At 41.3% G+C, this 25859-nt stretch overlaps 1 protein-coding gene across 4 annotated transcripts in view; it reads right to left on the reverse strand.

Annotated features, from left to right (window-relative positions):
• CHD2 (chromodomain helicase DNA binding protein 2) overlaps nt 1-25859 on the reverse strand; it is an 83916-nt gene that overhangs the window by 41956 nt on the left and 16101 nt on the right. For 2 of the 4 annotated variants that reach the window (XM_054272967.1, XM_054272964.1), the window contains exons 2-6: nt 24734-24806; nt 23937-24023; nt 19777-19838; nt 11264-14429; nt 10795-10928 (exon numbers count right to left, since the gene is read on the reverse strand). In XM_054272967.1, the coding sequence (XP_054128942.1) occupies nt 10795-10856 (62 nt within the window). In that variant the 5' untranslated portion in view covers nt 10857-10928; nt 11264-14429; nt 19777-19838; nt 23937-24023; nt 24734-24806. Of the gene's footprint in view, nt 1-10794; nt 14430-19776; nt 19839-23936; nt 24024-24733; nt 24807-25859 lie in introns of all 4 variants that reach the window. The other 2 variants (XM_054272966.1, XM_054272965.1) reach the window with 2 other exon arrangements.

Consider the following 25859-nt stretch of genomic DNA (forward strand, 5'->3'; position numbering starts at 1 on the left):
CTCTGCTGTCACAACATAAGTGGCAACATCAGGCTCTGCTCGAGGCATTTTAGTGTCTCATGTCCCACTGGGAAGCATGGAAGAGGAAGACAGTTTTTCCTTCAGTCAGATTTCTGAGCAATAGCTGGAATAGGAATTTTAACAGCCCAGGCAAGAGTGAGGCCAGACAGCTCTAACAGTATTTGTTTAGAGGCAGAACAGTAATTGCTGTCCTCCTCCTGCTCTGGAGCTCTTTGTTCCTCACAGCCTTAAGCTTTATTTCAAGGACACAGGCTCTCTGCACATCAAGAGCCACATGTGCTTTATCCACAACATTGTCTGAACACTAATTCTTTTTTTCAGACTGTGAACTGTGCCATCTGAAAAGAGGGAGACTTCTCTGATGGCATACACATCTGTATGTGCAGATATTTGCCTGCACACCTGCTTCCCCTACTAAGGAAAGAAACACAGATGAGAAGTGGTTATATCCTTTTGAAGGCTGCTGCAAATAATTTATTTTTTTTTATTAAGGAACAAACTGTTATTGAGGCGAAATATGTGTTTATCTTCTTTTCTATGTTGATCAGATAAAAAATAACTGAAAGGCCTGTTTTCATAAAAGAATCCTTTCTAACTGTCACTGGGACAATCAGGAAGCATTTCTACCTGCCAACAGAATATAATATATTAGCAACATTAGATGTCAAATCTGGTCTAACACTGTATATACCTAGAGACCCAAGTCCTCTTTTCAGAAGTTATTTCTGGAATTTGTCCTGGTTTAATATCCCTGAGTTAGCATCCAAACAAGACCTACTTCCAATTGAACTAAAAGTAAGAAATAAACTGTAATTATTTATCACAAAAATCACAATTCAGCCAGACCACCCTCCTCCAAAAACACCCATGAACATGAAAAGAAAGCAACAGATGGACCATTGGTAATTTCTTTGAAGAAACTCTGAAAAAAAAGCTGAGATCTGCAAAGACTCAGCCAAATACATTCCTCTGGTTTCTAAGAAATACTTTAGACTGTAAGTCTGGTTTAATTAAGAGCTTGCTCCTGACTTGAAGGGGAGCAAAACTAAATCATTCCTTACCAAGAAGAACATGATCCTTCCAAGAAATAAGTAGCTGAAAGGCAGCGATAAGACCCTTTACAGTGAGGCATCTGAGTTTAAAAGGCAATTACCACATGCTTGAAGCCTCCAGATTTTGCATTTAATATTTCACATATGACTTCCATTTAGAGGGGATCATCTTTGCAAACAGCAAATCATTTTATAAGTTCTCAGCAAGAACTAACAGTAGATCTGCTTCCAGAAGGTGTGAGACAGCTGAAAAAATGACCCCAATATGCATTTGTGAAACCAAGAACTGACTGGGGAATGGCTCTAACTGGGACCATTCTGCCCCAGCCTTTAAAATGTGGCTTTTGAGGGACAGAACTTGAATTCAGACAGGGGAATAAAGGAGGATTAATAACCCAACACCCTCCCACAAGCAAAGCTCCTCCCAGCTTTAAGAACTGTTGTGAATGTTTTGAATCTAAACAAGTTTGAATCCCAACAGCAACATTCCACTGGGCTTCGCAATCTCTGCAGGGATTCAGCAGCAGCAGAACCACCCTGTGAAGGCTGGAGAAGGACCTTGGCAGATTATCCCATGGCTGGATAACATCAGGGGCTGGGTGACAGCAGGAACCGTTATATTTAACTCCTGTGCGTTGCTGGCCACAGCGTCAGAGTGCTGTGGGTAAGTGACACCCAGGCGCACACCAGCAGCTCACTGGCACCAGAATGGCCCAGCAGGTGGCTGGGACACAGCCCCTCCCTGCTCACTGTGTTCCCAGCACTGGCTGGACCTGCTGGGCTTCCTGATACCACACCTGGACAGCCCAGAGAAACAGCAGCTCACTGCCAGCTTAAACCCAGGCAGGACCAAGCCTTTACAGTAACAAGAACAGGGGAAATAAACTGCACTTGGCAGTGCAGGTGAGTTGCAGAGTGGACAATGTAACAATAGCTTGGACTCAATGATCTCAGAGGTCTTTTCCAATCTCATAGATCCTGAGAAGAGGGTGAGCAGCCCAGGGTTGGAGGAGCTGCTGGGTCAGCCCAAGGATGTCTGGCAGAGCCAACTCTACCCAGGAGGGGCTCCTGAGCCCCCACAGCTCTTCAGCTCAGGCTGCCAGCTGCCACTCCCATCCACCAGCAGAACCAACCTGAGATTTACTCCAAAGCACAGAGCAGCAAGGCCTGTGCAAGGCACCAACTTAAAACTATTTAAACAGATCTGTCTTCCTAAAGTGACCTGTACAAACTGTGGGACACACAAGCATGGTGACAAACCACAGAAAGGGCAAACACATCGACTGAGATGAGGACTGGCTGCTGTTAACCATCTCCTTTTAATATCTGATCTATAAATGTGATGTTCCCTATTATGAAAAGAAACTATTTACAAGAACATGTAGTGACAGGACAGATGGGAATGGCTTCAAACTGAAAGGAAGTAGGTTTAGATTAAATATTAGGAAAAATTCCTTGCTGTGAGCTTGCTGAGGCACTGGAGCAGGTTGCCCAGACAGGTTGTGAATGCCCCATTCCCTGGAAGCATTTGAGGCAGGTTGGATGGGGCTGTTGAGCAGCCTGGTCTAGGGGAAGGTGTCCCTGCCAATGGCAGGGAGGTTGGAATGAGATGATCTTTGAGTTCCCTTCCAACCCAAACCATTTTATGTTTTTATATAAACATATATGAAATGGCTACATATATTGCAAATACAAACAAGCACCATCAATGTTGATATGTGCACTCAAGTCACAGGGTAGCTGTAAAAAGGCACTAAACTAAATTTAACCTTTAGGCTAAACAAGCCAGGGAGAAGAACACAAGATGGGTTCTAGTTACAGATCACTAGATAAAGAGAAGATAATACGGGTAACACAGAGGACTGAGCAAATACCACAGTAATCATAGACAAAGCCATACAGACACTGCACATGGAGTGTGCAGAAGAGCCAAGCAAAGGACAGATTGTGACACTGAATATGAATGCATTCCTAGCTTTTTCATTTCCCTTGATTTTATTCTGAAAGTCTGCTAAAAAGTGATTGGTGCTTGCCTGTCTCCCAAGGCAAAGATTTTCTGAGTGAGAAGCCTTGAGATGGGTCATTTGATGAAAGAGCTTTTCCCAGTTTATTACCTGCAGGGAAAAGTAGAAATGGGGGGAAGGGAAGAAAGAAAAATACTCCTGCTCCTCTACTCTCCATACTTATGCATGGTATTTTTAACCATTGATCTTCGAGCAAGAACTTAAACTAGAATATTCTAAACACAACCAGGCTCCTCATACTGTTTAGGAGTGAGTCTCAAACAACTCTGAATACTCAAAATACGGTTTGCATAAATCTGGGCCAGCCTTAAATGGGCACAACAAACTCCCATGGTGATAGGGCTGGCCCTTCCAGATTACCAACAAGTTCTTCAAAGCAGCATAAAAATATTTCCCTAACTTCATTTTATGACCAGCAACTTTTTTCCCCCCTTAAACAGGCATGTGAGAAGTTCTCATGGAGAATACACCTGTGTCTGCAAACTTCCAGCCTATTCTGGCCACTGCTACTTACCTCAGCACAGGACTCCCAAATGCCAAAGGCAGAGCTAAATATATCCCTCCCTGCTCTGCTACAGCTCAGCAAAGCACATTGGGCTATCCTGAATGATACAGACTTTCCAAAAGCTGGTGGGTCTTTTTATTCCACTAGGAAGACACTATATGTTGTGTTTGCATAAGCAAGCAAAAAGAGCAATTCATTCATGACGGGGAGAGCTGGCCCTCTGATCTTAAAGCCAGAGGCTGAAAATGCTTGGGATGTCTAGTGGGGAAAAAAAACAAAAAAAAAAAACCAGCAGAGGGACAAAAGGAGTCAAACCCTGTCTGGTTGATTAAGGAGCACCACTGATAATCTCCAAGGCAGCATCCTTCCCTTTCCCTGCCCAGAAAGGGGAGAACAATTGCAGTTCCCAGGGTTTGAAAGGGCCCATCTCCCCCTCGCCGGGAGGCAGCCAAGCATTTCCGAAACGTTTCCGGGCTCCACATCCCACAGCAGCGGGCGGAGCCCGGCTGCTCCTGGCAGCTCCCAGCTCCTCCTCACGCCCAGCCAAGGAGAGGAGCAGGAGCCGGGGGTGCAGCCCTTCCTCAGACAGCGGGCAGGGCTGTCCCTGTGCCCTCCGCCCTTCCCGTTCCAGCCCCGCTGCGCCATGTTCCCCGGGGACAGCCAGGCTGAGCCCAGCGGCGGCACAAAGGGGACTCTGCACACTGGTGCAGCCCACTGGCAAAGGACACGTGGATGCGTGAGAGGGCAGGAGTGTGCACACACAACTAGAACTGAAAAAGCGGGTGCTTTTTCTCCCTTAACATTTGTAAACTTCCTTTAAAACTTCTCAGACTAAAGACATGGAGTGTATATGGAAATTTAGGACCCAAACGCCATTAACAGGACCATGATGGTGCAGAAATTCCTAATGGTTCCAGGTGACCTGCAGTTCAGAACAAGGGAGCCTGACCTGGCCTGAGGGGGTTATTCCAAGTGACTCTTAAAAGCTGTTTTTAACCAGAGATGTAAGCCTAAAGTTTTACAGATAACACATGGCATTCAAATCTCAACTGGTGACAACTCTGCAGTGAAGTACAGAGATTGCTCCCCATCAGAAAGATGCAAACGACTCCTATAATTAACGTATTAGCAATTCTATTAAGTCATCTATTCCTAACAATAACACTTGCAAGAAACATAAATAGTTGCAACACAGCTTTTTCCTAAGGAGTCGAGTGTTCTGGAGTCAGTGGATTCTTGACATTGCAACACCCTTGTTCATAGCTGGGGTAAAGGCTGGTGAGCAATGAAGTGTTAAGCGTCCCATCCCATCCCATCCCGTCTGTGGAGCTTGGCAGACACACTGCACTGAGCCCTGCCAAGATCAAACGCCATGCCAGCACTTCCAGCACAATACCAGAAAGGAATCTGAGATCACTGTTAAAAACTTTTTAATTTTTAACCCTTATCAGTCAAGGTAAGAACAGCACGTGTAGTACAGAGTAGGTTATCTCAGCCCACAGGTAAATATAAAGGAGGATGAAGACTGAAAATTGTAATTTAGCAGCAGTGCTACACAAGCTGTAATGTAAAATGAGCTGCTGCACATTTGGAAAGAATCAGCAACATTTGTCTCATTATATCCAAAAGATACTCCCTGCTGTAAGAAAATGAGGCATTAACAGTGTGACAGACTTACAAAAGCTTCTCTGCAAGTCACTAGGGGTAAGCTTTTTCTCTGGGCTTTTCTTCTTTTATTTCAATTCTCCTCTACAGGATGTGAAAGGGGCTTTACATACACACCAGCACCTACTGAAAGAGCATCTTCACGTGGCATTTTAGCACATGTCTATTAATAAAAGCACACCAGAAAGATTGATGTAAGACACCATGTCAGTAGAACAGCACATCCTTTGCTGGAAGGCTGCTTCTGTCTAATTATGGTAATCCAGGCCTTCCCCTCCCCCAGTGCTGTGCTGTTTGTATTTATTTTCCTTGAAGGAGAGGAGAGATAAAGCAGAACACAAGCTTTCTCCAGCCATTATCAGCTCCTTCCTGAGCTGGATTTCAGCTAGGGGCAAGGAGAGATTTAGAAGCCTTTTTCATCTCCAGAACTTAGCAGCCTAATTTAACATTGCAATTCCTGCTGGGACCGTGGTGTGCAACCTGAAACAAGATGGAGTGGATACACACACCTCCAAGTTATGTATCAGGAGATGCAATAACAATGTAAGCTGCCAAACCCACCCAAAGCAGGTTTACTTGGGCTGTCTCGAGTTCAAAAGCAGCCAGTCCGGGGCATGGGAAGCTTCAGTTCAGTCCCTAAGACTCCTGCTTGCTGTCTCAGGTACTTCACCTGCTCCTCAACACTAGCACTGATAAACCTGAATTAAGAGATGTCCCAGTATAAAAACTCCTCAGGGACAAGTCTGGCAGCTCAGTGACCTGCTAGTGCTATGAACAACTTTCTGAGGGGTGAGACACACAAAGAAAGACAGGAATTGGTTAATCCCTATACCGAGTTAGGGAGATTGAAATGAGCTGCCAGTGGCAGTGTTTGTTTGAACACAGAAATGTGGTTATGGCAGCCCCAGCGCCGCTCCCGAGGCACAGCCGGGATCCGCGTTCTGGGAAGCGCCACCACCGAGCCACAGCTGGCACCAGCGCTGCAGGAAGTGGGGAAGGTGCAGATAAGGGCAACTGCTGCCCTCAGAGTGCGGCAGGTGAAACATCAACCCGACAGAAAGCGGAACAGGCTCCAGTCTGCCATCTGAACCACCCTGCCTTGGCTGGAGGCACTCCTGGAGTTGGGAACATGCCTGCACACACGTGCACCCGGCCATGGCAACGGCCCAGCCCCAGCACAGGCTGTGCCACACAAACTGGGTTACACAATTACCCAGGTGAGCTCTTCATTCCCATTTTCCAATTTTTATTCAGCAGAAGTCATGCATTTTAGAGAATCTCTGCAATTTAAGATATTTAACTAAAAAAAAAAAAGAACAATCCAGAAGACAATGAACTACAGCTAAATGTAGCCTCTTGCAGTTGGTGAGCTCTTTTTATAGCACTGTATATACTGTATCCATCTCTGGCAGCAATCACAAAACAGGGAACAGAGGAGTTGAAAGCCTCAGGATTGTGCATGCGTAATTAGATGAGACACTTCCTTCACGAGGGTAATGTGAAACAGAAGTAACAAAGCAAAACAAGAACAATCTCCTTTGTGCAGCACACAGATTACATCATGATTCATATGAATTCCTTGCACATTATTCCTTTTGTGTCCCGCACTGATAAAGCATTTTTCCTTTTCAAAAAAGGCTCTGGACAGTTTCACAAAGGGTTAAAGCTTAAAAAGGGAGAGAGAAAAAAAAATCCTTGTTGAAGAATGCGGCGGTGCAAATGAAACTGAAAGCCTCGGCACATGCACATGGCCACAACAGCTAAAAAATAACTCGTCACCCGGGTAAAACCTTGAAACCCACAGTTTGAGGCATTTAAACCCAGATAAAACCTTGAAACCCACAGTTTGAGGCATTTTAACAATGTTTCTACTCAGCTGAGAGAAAATCAGTGGCAAAATACACACTGAAAGCAAACAGTGAATTTTGGTGATTTAAGGATACTGAAAGCTGTACATCTCTTTAAAAAATAAAAGGGAAAAAAAAAGACAAAAAAAAAAAAAGACCACAGATGTTCCGGGAATACTATGGCATTCTACAATTCCTTTTGAAGTTTAAAAAAAGAAAAAAAAAAAAGAAAAGAAAAAATCCGCAGCAAAAAATAGCCCTGCTTCTTTTTCAAGTGCCTGCTGAAAATAGCTGTCAGTATTAAAATGAAAGCCCGTTAAAATGAAGCAGAGCGAGCCCACGCCCGGCAGAGCAGCGGAAGCGGGGGGAGGCCGCGGCAGCCGCCGCTCCCGGGGGCCCGCGCGGCGCACGCAGCCAATGGCGGCGCGGCCGGCGCAGGGCGGCCTTTGAACCCCGCGGCCGCTTCCCGCGGCGCCCGAGCGGTGCGGCACAAAGAACAGCCATTTTGTGACAGCGCCGGCCAACGCCGCCCGCCTCAGCCGCCCGCCCCAGGCCCGCCGCTGCCCCGGCCACAACGGGCTGCCCCCTGCTCCCCGCGCCACACACCGGGGGCAGTTTGTGCCTAACGCGATCGTTTCCCTCCTCTCCCCCCCCTCGGCCAAACGCTGGTTCGTGTGCGCCGACATCTCCATAAAATGGCTGCCACGTCAGGCGAGGGTGTTGTGCTGCGCAAAGCCCTGCGCTGGGAGGTGGCTGCTGAGCAAAAACAGCCATTTCAGACCTCGGAGCTCCAGCCCTGCACAGAAAATGGCCCGGGAGCTAATCCACTACAAGCTATTTTTCCCCCAAAAAAAGATGTTTTAATGCTAGAGAAGCCCAGAACTGGATACAGACACAAGGGCTGGCTCAGCCTTGAGGGGTCTGCAGCTAAAACCATTCCCACGCCGGGTATTTCTGAGGTGGGAGAGCAACTGCAACAGATACAGGCCAAGGGAAAGGAAAACTACGTATCTATCCCATGCCTGTTACTTGCTATCCCTGCAAAACTCACTCTGGGCTTCAGGGGGGCCCCAGCCTGTCCCTGGCCTCTGCACTTCCCATGGGGGCCGACCATGGATGAGGTACCTTCACACTGCCTGCCTTTCACACATGCAGCACAGAAGATGCTAGAAAATACAGCAGATTGTGTTCAATTACTTATGCAAATCTCAGGCACACAGGTGGGGGTCAGCAGGAACTGCAGCAGACCCAGAGCAACTTTTACCTTGGGCAAAGTTGCATAAAATCCCTCAGCTCCAAGTTGGATTTACTGTCCAAGCACAAAGGACAGGTGTTGCTGGGCACCTGGAGAGGCAGGAGTACAAGCCTCAGCTTACAAACTGTAAAGAGTTAACACCATCACTCTCTCCAAGAATAAATCATCTGCTTTGGGACAATTCTCAGACATTTCTATTTATTCCACACAGGCCTTTGTAGTCCCTTAGAACTGGAAAAGGAGGAGTCAGTTCCTCAGTTAGGGCACTGCAGTGGTGTGCAAGAACTGTATTTTCTTCCACTCTAACACCCTTCTCCAGCCCAGGTGAATGGCACCGGCCATATCCACCTCCTCCACCACCCAGGGTTCCCACCAGGACTGTGCAGCCTCCATGTTCAGGTACTTCCATGGATACCAAGCTGGTCTCAGCAGCATGAGAAGCACGGACACCGGTGCATTTTGGGGTTTCAATACAGCAAAGTGGTGGCTTTACTTCCTAGAAATCATTTCCCCTACTTCAGGTCAACCTCAGGAAGTAAAGCCCATTTTATGACATTGAGCTGACTCACACCTCACAAATAAGCTCAACAGGGTTCACTTGCAAATATCCTGTGCTCAATTGTTCCCACACTTCAGGTGTGCTGGTGTCACACACAGCAGGTTTATTCAGAGGAAAAAAAGATGTGAAGGGGGAGAAGGGGAACCTCACACAACAGGTGTTAAATGTAAATGATCAATTATGATAAATAACCTTTCAATGAAAACCCCAAAAGCACACGAGACACTATGCAAATCTCATACCCCTAAGGACAAAACCCCCTGTGGGACTCCTGCTACATGGCTCAGATTTTAGCTCCTATTCCTTTCCAACACTGGTAAAATACTTCCAATTTCCTCAACAAATTATGTCAATTGCTGCTCTTGTTGATAATATCCACTTCAAATAAGCATAAAAAAAATACATAATCTGCAAAATAATTTTTGTACGTGGTGACTTTTTACATAATATTTTGTGTGCATTTACAGTAAAGAAAGCACAGTATGAAAATCTGATGTGTTTTTAAACTGCATTATTAGAAAAGCTCAGTTTAAGTGCTTCAACAATCCCTGAGGCTAATTTAGTTATTAATAATTTCAAATTAAACAGTCTTACCCACATTTATTTTAGAATTTAAAATTTGACTGCATTTTTAATACATCCAGAATACCATCCAAGTTTATATTAGAAGGTTACAATAATTTGATTTTATATATATATATATATATATAGCCACACTATTTCAAGTTCATGTGCTTAAGGAAGGTTAAATACTGGACATCAAGAATACTATTCAAACACCTGAACATCACATAGAGCACATGTGATACAACAGACAGTTCAGAGTTCTTTTTTATTAATGTCGGTTAAAAATGCAGGAAGACAACACCAGAGAAAAAGAAACAGACCAAGATTCAACTGAAATTAACAAAATGCAAAACTCAGTGATATTTACAAACCAAAACCAAAAATGCATGTAGTTTAATTTCCAATTTTTGGAAGAGCCGACCTTTTAAATATAAAGTGAGCGATTTGGTAATTGTACTTCTGCATTCCCAGCAAACAAACATTTTCAGTATTTCATACTTTTCCCACATCAAGGTTAAGTTTCTAAAAATCTGTAAAGAATCTCATTACTTGACAAAAGTAAATAAAAATACTCTGAGCAAAAATACGTTAAACAAAACAAGCAAATCATTTGGTGCCTCTTGTTAACAATCCCAGTGTATATTTTATGAAACAAAATGCCATCACCAGCAGGACAAAGTCTGGTTAAATTGTATAAAAATATTCTAAAATACCTCCACAGAATCAAAGTTCTACAAGCCCAAATAAAATTTGAAGTAAGAGGTATCCGACAAACAGGCACTTTCCAGTTTATATTTTAAAATAAGCTTTTTTTCATTCATGTAACTTTTTCTTGTGCCTATTTACTATAATTTACTACTACACCAGGCTTCTGTATGGCCCTCAGTTAAAGTTTAGACTTCTGAGATTCTTCAAAGAAAAATTTGCCTTGTATGTAAAATGGTGCAATGCAGCAATGGCTAAACCGACAAGGTCATTTTTCACAGCACAAAAAACCTAAAAACTGAAATTCAAAAGCTGGAAAAACATCATACAGGGGCAAGGGCTGCCCTGAATAAAGGTACAGTACCTTTTGCCTAGGACATGGGCCCTTAAGTCACAACACAAGTTTCAGAAATTGCTACCAAAAAAAATTAGGGTGTGGCATGCTAACAATCTCAAGGTCATTCCTTAAAAAGGAAGCAAAATCACTAAAATGTTTTCTATTAAGCACTGACAGTAACCCAAGGCTGTCAAAGTAAACAGGGTATTCACAGGTTTTACAAAAAAAAAAAAAAAAAGAAAGTTGATAGGTCATACCTCGATGCATTGCTGTGGACTGAACCCTCCTCTCCTTGGCTTTTGTCCTTATTTCTCATCATCTTTTTATTCTTAAATATTAAAAGGGGGTCAGGGGTGTCTGTTTGCTTTGAAGTCCTGTGCCCAGGTATTTACTGTCAAAAGTTGAAAGAAAGGTAAGGTCCCAGTTCGTTTCACTGGCTTTCATTATCAGGAACAAAGTCCTGACGCTGCAATGATATTGTTATAACAATACACAGCACTGATCAACACGGCAAACCGGAGATTTAAAACAAATAATCATTTTTACAAGAAAAATCCGAGAATAAACACAGGAGAGGAGCATCCTGCAAACTTTCCCAAAGTAACACTGGATGCAAATAATCTCTGTATCTTATTGCGTCATCCCAATACAGCACAAATCGGTCGAAAATCAAAGTATTCAAAACGGCAGAAATCTAAAAATTATTATTATTAATTGCTCACCTACCTGATCCATGCACCGCCGCCAGGACCAAGTCGATATTAGTTTCGGGTAGTGGAAAAACATCGGATCCAAAATATTTGTAATTATACCGATAAAATACAAATTTCAGAAAATGAAAAAAAAATATATATTCTAATCCCAAAAATATGCTGCCGATAAAGCAAAAGAAGCGGTAATTAGTACAAAAATGTCCGGGGGAAAAAGCTCATTAGGAGAGCGCACAAAAATGGAGGTACGCCATGGCTTCTAAGCTGGAAAAACAACGACCTGGGCTCTCTCCACGGCTTCTTCTTTCCAGCAAGGCACGAAAAGGGAGCCCTCAAAAGCTGCTTTTCTGCCCGAAAAAGGTCCGCTCGGCCCCCGATTAGTGCCTAGGAGAGGCAAGGGGCTGTGGGGGCCCCCTGAGGCTGCCTGAAAGTTAGGGAAAGTTGCGTAAAGTGTTGGGGAAGGCACGGAGCTGAGCGCGCTCTCTCTAAGGCACAGCCGCCATCTAGAGCTCCTTCCCAGCTCTGAGCTCTGCCTTTGATTGACACTCTCTACATTTACCCCACAACTCAGGTGATGTACCATAGACCCACCCCTTCATTTCTACCAAAAAAAGAGAGAGCCTCCACCTAAAGGGTGCCTGCTACCCCACAGCCCTGGCTCCCTCCAACTACCCCAGCTCAAGGGGCACCTTAACCCCATGTGGCTCAGGCACCCTTTGGAAGCCAGAAAGAAATGGAATTTGTGCCTTTTGTTTTAAAGATTTGTTAAATATTTCAGTGCCTGGGCTAAAATTACTTCCTCCCTGGACAGGAAGTGGTGCTGTTACAAGCCATTTTGAAGGCATGGAAGTGGAGCTCACAGCCATGCAGGCAGCAGCAGCCCACCCTGGGGTCACCCCACCCAAGGGGCAGCTTCCCCCCAGTTTGGAGGCAGAACCCCCAGACAAGAGCTCTTCCCTTTGCCCCCCAGTGCTGGCACTGGCAGGGGTGGACAGCAGCATCAGCAGCTCCCAAGCCAAGCCCACAGAGCTGAGACTGCCCTGCAGCTCCACAGCGCCTCCCTAGTGGTTCCCCCAACAACTCAAATGCAGCAGCCACAGCACTGCCACCAGCTACACCAAGGCACTGCGCCCAAGGCAGTCCAACACCATCAAACTGCTCGTTTCTAATGCACTTTCTTAACCCATTCATGCTCATTAACAGATTTTAACGCGACAAATTAATTTTAAAGCTGCACAATAGCCAAGCTGCACAATTGCAAATCAATCAATGGACATCTCCAACACGACATCCTGGAATTGAGAGGATGTATCACCATGGGAATGGAGGTGACCCAAGCATCCCCTGACCACCTGATTCTGACTACCAGTTGTCTTCCACGACCAAAACCAAGCCCTCAAAGCACAAGAACATCTTGCATGTTCATAAGCATCACAACAAGACAAGAGCCACCAGCCACTGGGGGCCCACTGGAGGACAAAGGGGCAATGGGCTAGTTTGGGGTTCTGTGGGAACATCCATGGCTCAGCACCCCAACAGCCCAAAACCATTGGCTTCGACCAGTAGAACCAACACCATCCCCTTTAATTCCTCCAGGGATCTGCCATTTATCTCCTACAACCATCCATCCTCTTTCCACAAGGGGCTTCATTAGGAACTCCCCAATGCCACAAACCATTTAAAAAAATTCCACTTTACCAATAATTCACAGAAGACTCCTTGCATCTCAACTGCAAGAATTAAAAAACCACAATGCAAGACCATTCCAAACATTTTCTGGTAAGACTAAAGAAATCCACTCATTTGAATGAGAACCCTTCATGGTGATCCCAGAATCCAACTCCACCATAAAAACACATGGCAAAACCAAACTGGGGCAAGCATGCACCACCAAAATGGCTGGATGGAACAGGTATGAGCAACTCATCATGGCAAAAATGGGCATTTCCAAAAAAGTCTGAGCAAGGCAAACGGTTAAACACAGACAATGAACAGGATTTTGTTTGGGTTTTCAAATACAATTTCAAGATTCTCTCAGCACCAGGTTCACCATCTTGACCCTCCAGCACAAAACAAAGACAACTTTGAGTTTCGGGTGAAACATACAAAAAAGAAATGCCTACAGTTAAATTATTAGATCCACCCAGACACCTGTAAGGAAATAATGACTTTGAATATTAGAACCATTTTAGAATTAATTTGCAAAGGTAAGTATGTCATCTGTAGCCATATCAAAAATAACTAATTTTCTCTCACCAACATGGCAGAGTATTGTGACACTAAGGCTACATGCAAGAGCAGTGAAGCACATTGGACACTTGCACAGAACAGTTTTAAGACCAAAGAGACTGTTCAGGAAGTCTGTAGTCCAGGAAATCTGTTGAAAAGTTTCTGTACCCACACACAACCCAAGAACATACCTAAAAAAGTTACACAAAACATTCAAGTACTCTTTTATTGTCGTATTTTCTCAGCCTTCAATTGGTATCAATTCCATCTTAAAATAACTTCACAAAGTTCAGCAGCAGTGCCCTGACAATAGGCCAAGTACTGAAAACCCCTCATATTAAGCACCTGAATGAACAAGCCAGAGAATAAAAATTCATTGGAAGTCATGGCAAAGTGAACATAATTTGCAAATGAAAACCACATTTGATACCCAGTATAGCACAAAATTTTACCTTGCCTCCAGTACTTAGCTAAAAGAATTTCTCAGTTTAATAGCAACCAAAAATGTAACCCACTTCAGTATCAACTCAATAAAAAATATTCAGCCAGAAAGGACAAACACAAAGTGTGAAATAAACCAAAACCTTTTATTTAAAGTCACTTTATAAATTACATTTTCTCAAAAGCAATAGCAACAGATCTTTTACCAAATTAATTTGCCTGTCATGCAAAAACAACCCAAAAGGAAAATTTTGCCACTCAGTTCTCAAACAGATCCATCATTGGATATCACTGATTAATTCAAATGTAAAGTCCATTTTGATAGGATGATCACAACCCAGATCTTCTCTGGTTTAATAACATGAGAGTCCACGTTTTAACATCCTTTTCTTGGACAGACATCCCAGCACTCATGCATTAGTCCATTTCCTCAACCTCTCATTCCCCAGTGGAACTGCCATCTTGGTGTCTCATTCGTAGACTCCTTTTGACACTCTTCATCTGAATGGATTCTTTATGAAAAATTAGAAGAAAAATGCTGTTGGAATACACATCATTGCTTTAAACTAAGACATTCAACTACTGTACCTTGAAGATAATTTAAACACGTAACTGATGCTTCATTCCATCTTACACAGTCCACAATATCTATTTTCATCAGAAACAATATCAAATAATCAATTCAAGAATTTAAAAAAAGAAAATTTAACCAAAACTATAAAAAAGTGGGAGAAAATATTAGAAGTCCAAGAACCCTTTCAGGATCCATGAATTCCATCTGAAATTTTTAAACCACTAGAGAAATCCATGGTGGGAAATCAAAGAAATTTGCTCTTGCAACCATTTTCATGGCACTGGCCCATCCCCTGGAACTGACATTGCTTAGCAGAACACCAAGGTTCTTGTAACAAACCAAAATTTTTAACTAAGTACTATTCAAGCTCCTTTCTTCAAAGACAAAGATCCATCAAAGCCAATGAAAACTGGTTTCTTATAGACAGATGGTGACTGGACACAAGACATTCCACCATCTTAACCCAGTTTTCCAGCTCATGAAAGATGCAACAGCACACACACACAGGCAAATGGGATGGCTGGTTTAGTTACTGGTGGGAAAGGACACGCCAGAAATCAGACAGAAATGGTCACAAGTCACCCTAGCTACCTTCAGCAAGGCTCCAGAGCCACATTCCAACTGCACTCATCATGGAACTGCAACCAAGCCCACAGGTGAGTGACAAACCAAACTGAACAAACAGCATCCACATGGAGAAATACAAACCCAACGTTCCCATCTTCCTATCTCCTTCCAAGAAATGCAAGCTCAATTTGCTTCAAGTAAAACCTTACTCCTCCTCACATGCAAAACTTGGGTACAGAAGTTACTAAGTGTTAAGAACATCATTTTGAAACCAATACTGACTGTAGGCTGATATGCAAAAAGGGTTTTAAAATGCCTTCATGATTTTGAGTATCTGCACTTCAACATCAATTTACGGTTTTGGATATGTATAGGTTTAACCTCATTTTAGTCTGAAAACCAACTACACCACCACTCTGCTCCCTGCTAATCCTGGGCAGATTCTGCCAAGGGATGCAGAAATTACCCACAGCCCAGCAAAAACCCGTGGGGCCATCTAGTGGTCTCTGCCTCAGCATCCCAGCTTGCCCAGCCTCACCTCAAAACCACCAGTTACAGCAAAGCAAAGAGCACTGGAAGCAGTGCAGGAAGCCCCAGTCTGACTTCCACAAGTACCCACGTGTCCTGTTTTATGCTCCTCTATAGATTTCCTTGTTTTAAATACAAAGGGAAAGTCGTGCACACAGAAGTGGAATATGGCATCTGGTAATTTCACTTTGCATTGTAAAACATGCAGAGCTGCAGGAGTATTCAAGCCCAGGACACTCCTGCTTTCAGAAACAGAACTTCCAAGTTTAAAGAAATGCTCTGTTTCAAACATTCAACTCATCCTCAGTTAAGACAATGTGTTAAATAAAGGTCTTTTCCCCTCACACTAAGCTGGTTTTTAGGTTTGGTTTGGGATTTTTTTTTCCAGTTCTCACCAAATTAATTTCAAATCTATTTAGGCATTTGAGGATTAATTAAAATTTTGAATGTTTTTTCACCATAATGCCTTGACTGAAGTATCAAAACATGAAAAAAAACCCCACAAAGTCATCCATTATTGACACAATCAAACACTCTGAAGTACTAACATACATACAGTGGAAACCCCAAAATTAAGATCATTAAAATTATTTTTCGTTATTTTTAATAAGCTTAAAATATAGAAATCCAATTACTGACATCAACTTTCCCCACCTCTAAAAAAGGTAATTTAGTTATGTATTAGTCACCCTTTAAAAGGCCCTTTCCAGTTGGGTCAGCCCTGTGCCTCAGACACTCACAGGACCTGCCAAAAGCAATCTCAGGGCAAATTTCCCTGCTCGGTTCACCTATGTTGGCTTGGACCAAGAACTTCACAAGTAACCCCATGACCTTCATCTTAAATGCTTCTCTAAACCTTGTAAAATAATTAGCAGTAAACAGAACTGATGAGGGATTATAATTAAGAACACATTCTTGTTCTCCAAGCTATTATAATCAAAAAGATGCCACAGGAATGGCCAAAATATTAACAGCAGCCTCTACACTTGTGAAATTTACATTTGCTTTAGAAGATTTCAGTGTTTGTTTACTTATGAATTAAGGCATATTTTACTAAGAAATTTCAATAATGTTACAAAAATACACTCCTCCATGAAGACATATGCAGTGATCCTACACTTGAGGTAGATACTGAAAAACCCATTTTTTTCCCTAGATGACATGAGTCTACCATTCCTCCTGTAAAATGAATAAGGCATCTGCCCATTTCTCAAGCTTCTGTTACTACTAGTTACTGGTTTGGTTTCCAAGCACTGTTATTTTGGTGATGATAAATCAGGGACCTGGGTAGTCCTGTCATCCTGACAAAGTTTCCTTCAAACCACTGGTAACATGTTGGCACTCCATGCCATCCATTCCCAGCCTGCCTAAAGGCTCAAGGCAACAATTACAAAACATCTGAGTTTACAAAGTTTTTCTCTTCAGTTTTTTTTTGCCATTATTTGTTGCTGTATTAAAAGATCACAGCAACAATAGACACTGCTTATGGCCAAACCCATGGCTTCAGCCATTTCAGGTCCCCTGTGACCCTGCATTCCTTAAAGGGTGAGCCTGAAGCCCAACAGGTACAACTGCCATGTGTCAGACACCAATACATTTATAAACTATTCCAGAGTGAAACCTGAGGTTTAGACTCTCAACCCAGGTGACCTACTTGGGAAAGGGAATTCACTCCAACAGAGGGAGCTGAATGGACAAAAGGAGGTTCTGAGCAAACCAAACCTCAAGTTCTGCGCTTCAAAGTTCATTAAAGCAAGGTTTTACTCTCAACAACACCCCTGGTAACTTTTACACTGAAGGAGTGTTCTCTATTGGCAGCTAAATCCATTATTTTATTCTGTACCATCTTTAGCAAGGACTAAGTGCTCTGGACAGCCCTAAATCTGCTTTTACCACCATCAGATGTTCCTTAAGCAGAGCAGTAAAAGCACAACTCATGTAGGTTTGGGTATTTTTAGGTAAGAAAGGCTATTTGCCAGGTTTGTCAGATTTCAAGGTTAATTCCAGATAACATGTGGCTTTATTCACAAATATACTCTTTTGTGGGTATTGTTTTTAAATAATAAATTTTATTGCATGAAGCAAAGTATGCCAACTTTAATAAAGCCCCTGCTGGTTTCAAGTTATTTCCTCTCTTCTCTTAAAAAAGAGAGTTAAAAATAAAAATCAGTGCTTCAACTAAACACCATGTTAACCAGAGAATGCAAGGTCAGACCTTTCACACTGCAATACTTTCAACAACTGCTTTTTGAAACAACTTATTTGTATACAACTATTTCAACAAAGTCATTTAAGGGTTTCACATTCACCTCTTCCTTTTAGGTAAGGATTGTACACCAGAAAAGGATGGAATAATTACTCAGTGTGTAACTGAAAAGCCAAGTTCTACTCCAAGAGCCAGATCTGACAATAGCTAATTTACAACCCAATGAAAAAACAAAAATGCACACAGGAAGATGTAGCAATCACACAAAGATTAATATTAAAATGGAACATGAGTCACATGTTTAGAGATTCTAGCAGGTGACTGGGGCTAGGAAGGCATCAGTGGATAGCATAGGAAGAGTTTTGAGGAACAGCTGGAGAAGAAACATATCAAGAAATCTACTGCTCAACACACACCTGCAGTGGGAAAAACAGCTTAAGATTTCTGAAAGAACAAAGTAATAAAACATACAGACAATAGTAGTAGAAGAAATTAAATACTTATCAAAAATGAGTTTGTGTACACACATTAAAACTTTAAAGAATTAAGTCCATGATCTCTTTCGCTACATCTTTTTCTACTTCTTTTGCTTCAGGACCGAAAACTCAAATGACAAAATTGGTCGAAAATAAAATGGGCCCAGAAGCAGCAGGAGGCCAGACTGACAGCTTGGCAAGGCTTGCAGCATCTCCCACAAATCGCTTTTCCTTTTCAGAAGGGCTCTATGTTAGGCTCCACACCTTGGAGTGGAAGAGAAGCACAGGACTTTGGAGCACCAAGCCAGCTTTTCTCCCAGCACCTGAGGCAGTGCAGAAGGCAGGGGCTGCTGGAGGGCTCTGCTAACAAACACAGCCATGGCACAGCTAAAATTCACTGTCATCCAGCCACTAAAATAGTGGATTTGCATCTTGGAATATTTTCCCAAGCTATCTGAAGCCTAAGGAAGGCCTTGCTCAATCAGGTAGCATGTCAGACTAAAAGAAATTGTCTCTTAAAGAAAAGCATATATTCCAAAGCACAGTGCTACAGGAATAGAGCTTCACATAAAAAAGTTAACCCATGTATACAAAATGCAATGGATGCCCTAATTAAATATGCAGAATCAAGGAGTCTGAATTTTAAGCAGTGAGAAAGACAAAAAGACTTGGGTCTTTCCACAAGCAACTCTTAAGAAAGTCACAAAATGTGCCAGAGACAACAAAAGGTCCAAAATCCCTTTAAGGAAATGGACCCAAAAGGTCCAACAAAAGACCAAATCCCTTTAAGGAAATGGAAAAAAATTCTGTCCCTATATTCATCCAGTATAGAACTGAATTAATTTACCTACTCAAGCCTGCCAACTTTATGTTTTGACTATATGAGGAATGATTTCAAGTCTATCAGCTAGAAGTTTAATTTAAAAAAAATACAGAAAACTGTACTGGCATTTATCATTTTGTGCAAAGCCAAAGTTTTATGAATGAAGAACAGAAACAGAACAATTGTAGAACAGGAGACAGTTACTGCCTGCTCAAAGGCTCCCACTGATCCTGACAGAAGCATAAGGACAACACAAGATGCTTGTACAGCAAGTTCTTCCTGCTATACTTTCCACACCATTTGTTATCCAAATTGTGTGTAGTACCTCTCTAGAGACAGACATCTGCAAACCAAAAACTCTTCTGAACAAGCACAACTATGATATTAAAGTTCCCAGTGCAATCTGGAGTCAAATCGTGGAAGCCCCCAAACTACAATCAGCTCTGAAAGCTGCTCTGCAGGCAGCCAGGGACAGAGCACTATCCAAGCACTGCTCACTTCCCCAGGGCCAGCAGGAATGACCCAGGCTCCTTTTCAGCTTTTCTGAAGCACACATGGCCACACACCAATGACCTTCAGAATGTACTCAGCCAAAGCCTTCAGCCACTTAAACATTACAGCCATGTGTGCTTGCTGGGCCTTTATTAAAGCTAAAAAGTAAATGTTATTAGGAATAACAACTTACCAGTGCTTCAACCAAGAGCAGCTATTTTGCGCTACAGTGAGTAAATCAGTTCCTGAACACATCTGTAGGGAAAATAGGATATTAAAACACTTGAATTAAAATAAATTTAAAAATAAAAGAGATCTAGACCTTGAGGTCTACAAGACCAAGCACTAGCTTTTATTACAAAAGCCCTCATAAAAAAAACAAACAAAAACCCCCCACAAACACAAAAAACCCAACCATTCCCAGCTCACAGCATGTGCTGGACAAGTTATTTTTATAAAAAATTAAAGTATCACTAAGGAACCTGTTATTAAAGAACCTGGAAACAACCCAAGAAATTCAGACCCAATCCACAAATTCATTGAGAAAAAACAACAAAAAAGATATTCTTAGAAGTTTTTCAAAAAGATCAATCAGGCATCAAGTGGAAATATGCTTAAGCAAACTAACTGGCCCTTCACAATAGAAAATAAAATGCTCTTTTTATTGAGAGGAGGTATCTGCGGGATGGAGGGCAATTATGTAACATTTATGTAGAACAAACTATCTATGCTATCTATGTTACTCATGTATGAGCAAAGTTCAATGTGGAAATCTGACCCTGAAAATGCCTACTGGCAATCTGTATCAATAAATTCCTAATCACAGTTACCTTAAGCAAAGGTAGAAAGAACCTAAAACACTAAAACAACTCATGAACCCCCTTTTCAGGGTAAATTTCAACTACATGAAGCAAGGCATTCAAGTTTATCCTCCTGACACATACAAGCAAACCACTTCCCTTGTCATCTTTCAGAATCTACTTATATTGAAATACAGCCTCAAATACATAAAAATTAATGAACCTATCCAGTGACAGCCTACTGTGCAATCCTCTAAATTCTTCTCTTCCCCTTGACAGCTACTCAGAGGTAGAGAAAGAAATATGGGACGAGGAGGATTGCAATTTCTTTGTTGATGTAATTTACTTGAAACTCTTACTATGAAAAAACACTTAAAAAAGGGAAATGAAAAAAGAAAAATAGCAGTAGGCTGGCAGAAAGATGTAGAATATCCTAATGCATGTGAAATTTAGAGGTTTAAAATGCATTAGTGGTATTTTTAAATGTATGTATTTGAATGTGCACAAGCAGCTGCTATTAAATGGAAGCACAGAACTTCTGGGAAGTGCCCATCCACCATTTTACAAGGAACACAACATGGCTGCTGGACCTTGATCAGCCAGGAGGCATCCATCAGTCATCCAAGGCATGGAAAATGAACCAGGGAAACAAGTGTTACTCGGGCCCTTTGAAGCATTTCACTCAAAAAAGGCCACTTAGAAACTACAATCTATATCAAGGCAGGTACAATTAATGACTGGAGGACTCTCAGTTTACAGCTCTCAGCCATTTTTAATAATTCTTGGCACAGCCACACATCCGTCACTGCTTCCAAGTCGGTTTTTGTTTTCTTTAGTTCTAGAGCAGGCACACAGCTATGGTAGTTTGACAGAAACCTTAATGAGGGTAATATTTAACATGGCTGCCACCACAAAGCACCTTCCTCTAATGACAGGGTTATGAAGACTCCACCAGACTTTTGTTCTTCTGACCTCAGCACACTTGTGCAAAAGGAATCTTTGGTGTGTCAGAGTGGTATCGTGAGTAGTAGTGACACTTCTCTTCTGGGAAGTGAGTGGACAAACCAAACAATGAGTTTTGTAAAAACAGCATGAGGATGTTGATAATATATTAAATTTCATTCACATTAGTTATTTTTTCACGACTGTAGAATATAGCCCCTGTATTCTGAGTCTTTAATTTTTATATCTGAAACACATTCACTCTTAAACTACAGAATAAATCACCAAAGCTACAGGTTTATGTCACAAGCCAGAAACCAGAGCTTGGGAATACAAGTCATGGCTGAAAGAAAACAACTTTTCATGTTAACAGCTCTACTTCATGTATCTAATGTCAAAATTTTTAATCAGACTACCTACTATAATTGTTGTAGTCTGGATGATTAAAAAAATCCACCCCCTATTTAAAAATAAACCTGAATTTACTTTCTCTAGGTTATCTAACAGCTGTGGCTTATTTTTGTATTAAATTACAGACACTCCTAGCACAGTACAGCCTATCACACCAAACATGCCCGGCCTCATAGGTGCATGGCTCCTTCCCCCAAAGACTGGCACTAACCATCACACAGTGCATCTCCTTTTTCAGCAAGAGGTGAGGTCAGACACCCAAAAGCTATGAGCTGGTATCCCATTTTCTATTTTCTCTTGTATTATTTAATTAACAAAGTATTTTGGCAAAGACAACGTGTATCACCCCACCAATGTTCTTCCATGTATGCTGTCAATGCCACCAGAATCTGTTCTATGAGAATATTTAACAGGGGTTTGTGTCCCCACAGAGGAACAGCTTCCTCTACCAAGGAGGCTTGGAGTCAAGCTGAGAGATTCTCCTTGAGCCCCGCCAATCCTCTCGAGCACGCTGCAGCGTAGCCATGAACCTGGAACTTCCCTCAAGTCCCATTAGTGTGCATCTAACACACTGAGGTCTACTTTCCTAGAGGGGAAGCCACTGTGAGCTGAAAACAAGTTGTTCTTGCAAGAAAAGGCAGCTCTGAAGAGCTCACAAAAGTTAAAGCTGCTTTTATTGTAATGTCTATTCAGCATTAGGACAATATTGGAAAGATGCAAGACCGTCAAGACCAAAGTGCTGAATTCCATCGTTATCATAAAACACCCAGGTCGGGCAAGATCCGCTCTTGAGCACTGTGATTTTCTAATTTTTACTCTGCTATTCTTTTTTTGTTAAGAGCAGATCAGTTAGAAATTGCAGATTCAGACATTTCAGAATTTAATACCAGGAATATAAGTCAAGTGTGACAGGTTCAATCCCATCAGCATTATCAGACTTTTGTGTGACCCAGGCTGGGCTTGCCTTTATCGTAACAGACTGTGCAGTATCTGTGATTTTTGACCCTCTAAACTGAAAACTTACGTGGGATTTTAGATATGGCCGGTTGTTCTTAAAGTATGAGATAATTTCTAACAGAAACTTCTAGTTCTCACACTTGCCATCACACAGTCACACGATGAAGTTGCAGGAACATTCTGACATATCACCTTGCTCGTTAGCTGTGTTTGCTGCAGGACATCCATGATGGTGGCACATGTCCAATATCTATAAATATAATTTGAACTCTACCTTTAACATCAGCAGTGACTCACTGCAGATAAAGGTTTATTACAACCTGAAGAGACGTTTTTGTAAAGCTTATGGAAAATTGTGTACAATCTCTTTTCTGTGAACAGACTGAAGGCTTCAGCCAAGCAAAAAAAAAAAAAAACCAGCTGCACTCAGGTGGGGGCTCACAATTGTATTATTATTTGGTTATCATGATGCATTATGTAACTTGAAAAAGCAAATCATGAAAAGTATTTCTGGGAATCCTGATACATGTGTCCTCGTGAAGACGCCTTACGCTTTGAGGTCCTGAGTATGCACAGAAGTACACGAGCACGGGAGGCTGTGAAAAGGAACCAGTTAACACAGGCAAACAGGATCCCCCACTTTTAATTACAGAGAGCTAAAAGGCTAACTCAAAGGTTACTCTGATCCTAAATGCAGAATCTGAAGTGTAAAAACAAAAAATAAACATTGAAAAGATGCTTTGTTTACGCTGCAAGGAGAGCAAGATAGCTCGTAACAACTGGGGTACCACTTTAGGCTTTTAGAAAAAAATTTACACCAAAACCAGAATTTTAAAGTTTATTGTATAAGCAATTTCTCGAAAAGGAAAAACTTATGAGCGACCCTTGCTAATAAACCAATACCTTGAACTAAAGAAAAGCATTCCTGAAGTTTCATTAGACAATATCCTTAGGAGATGACAATCCTCTGGCTTCACCACATGTCAACATGGTCATAGCAGATTGTTAAAAAGTTGTACTTGTGAGTGAACACAAAATCTTCAATGATGCAGGAGACATTAACATTGCTGTAGTACGTACATACTAACAACTTCCAAATGCACCAAGCTCAAAAGAAAATAAATTCAACAAGCTAAAACACTTAAACTTAAATGTTTAATGTTTATTTTGAAAAAACTGTTTCCAGGATGATTAAAAAACAAAAAACATAAAATAAACGAAACCCCACAGCAGTGTAACATACCTGGCATGCACAGTACAGAATTTTGCTCAAGGTCTTTTGCCCAACCAGTCATCTGAATCTTTGGAAGAACCATATCCAGTAATAGCCCTTAAAGATAAAAAACAACAAAACCAGGTTTGTCTGAAAACAAGGTACACACAAGCTCCTTAAGTCTTTACATTTTTGACTGACAAACTTTCTGAAAACACGTAAAGGAAATGTCTTTGAATAAACCAAAGTTTTACCAACAGTACAAAACCCGTATCCTATCGTTGTTAAACACCAGTCCCCAAAAACACGAAACAGGCCCCCAAAAATCTCCTTTTCTATGAATTCCTGAAGTCTTGGGTTACTACCTTCTAATACCAATTCTACAATTTCCCCAAACATTAATGCTACAAACTCATTAAGTAAAAAACGAAAATAATTTCCAAGTTTAATGCAGGTTTCCACTGGTGAAACAGGACACACAGAACTTCAGTTTATATGCAAATACTGTCCTTTTCCACCAAATACAATAAATGTATATAGCACCCATATATTATAAAAATAAACAGTCCACTTATTAAATAGCCTTAGTAAACTGAAATTGATACCCAAGCAGCACGTAAGAGTGACATTATATGAAGATAATCTACCTGTAACTGCAAAGAAAAGCTTTTTAGAAGTCAAGACAATTTATAAAATGTGTCCCCTCCATATAAAAATTCGATTTCTTTCTTCTTCACATCTGCACAGTAGCAAAAAGGCAATTTCCAGTTTCAAAAACAATAAAATAAGGAAATGAATACACTAACACAAGGTATAAGCATTCTTACCTAAGGAAAATAAGGCATGAACGAATCCTCTGGAAGCTTATCAGGAAATAAGGTTCTGTTCACGAAATCCTACCTGAAAAACAAAGTATGGAAATTTTCAGTATTTTGTTTTAGAAAAGCAGGTTAGTCATATGTCTGAAATCTATCAATCTTTAGATAATTATTAAGTTGAGAAAAACTTATGATCACAGTAACTGCCTTTTGAACTGAACTCTGAAAAATAAAAGTATGAGGGGCTGCACACTCCTGGCTGAAGAAAAACCCACTGGAGATGAGTGACTGACACACAACATGCATGATCTGTGTTTTTCATGAAGAACTGCAGTCAGCTCTTCTGTCTCCCATTACTTTAATTTTGAAAGACTTAAAGCTAAAATTCCAATTTAAGATTTTTTTTTTTACTGAGTAATTTATCACACAATATCCCTCAGCCCTTTTACTTTTTTTTTCCACATTAAAATCTTTAGCAGTACACTATACAAAATTAAATAAAACCTTTGCTGATAGCAAGGTTATTTTAAAATGGCTTCTGTCATCAGCTTCTCTGAATTTTAAGTCCTAAGTTATTTCATCTCCCCAAAAAACATCTTTTTTGCCCTTTAGAATACGGTTTTAAAGCCTTCAGCTTCTTTAACCTTTAATCAGATCTCAAACTACGTTCTTTTAACACAAGGAACACCATATTTGCACAACCTCTAGCCAACTTTTCTTGCCTTTTGTGAAAAGCCATAACATTTTATTTTGCAGCAATTTTATCTATCACCAGCATTACTTCATACTCTAGAAGTGTAGAATCATTCTGTAAATATACAATTCTAAAAACCATTTTTATGCTGGATTAAAAGATATATAAATTCAAACACCTACACCTTAAACATAAAAAACCCGCCGCAGAAGTATTAAATAAAACACATTATGAATTGCAAGTAATTTATTGTCTGGACAATTACCTGCTAATTTATTTTTATTTTATTAAAATAAACCAGTCAAAACTGTTTAAAAATTATCCTGTAATATACTTAAGACAAATCCAGCAGACACCCACCTAAAGCTAGAACTTTCTTTAGGGCAAAGTGTGTATGCCAGAACCTGTTCTACACTGCAGAACTGTTGCTGGGGTTATAAA

This window comes from Melozone crissalis, unplaced genomic scaffold (genome assembly GCF_028551555.1).
Source record: "Melozone crissalis strain CALT ecotype California unplaced genomic scaffold, PUWL_Pcris_2 ptg000014l_1, whole genome shotgun sequence".
Lineage (NCBI taxonomy): Eukaryota > Metazoa > Chordata > Aves > Passeriformes > Passerellidae > Melozone > Melozone crissalis.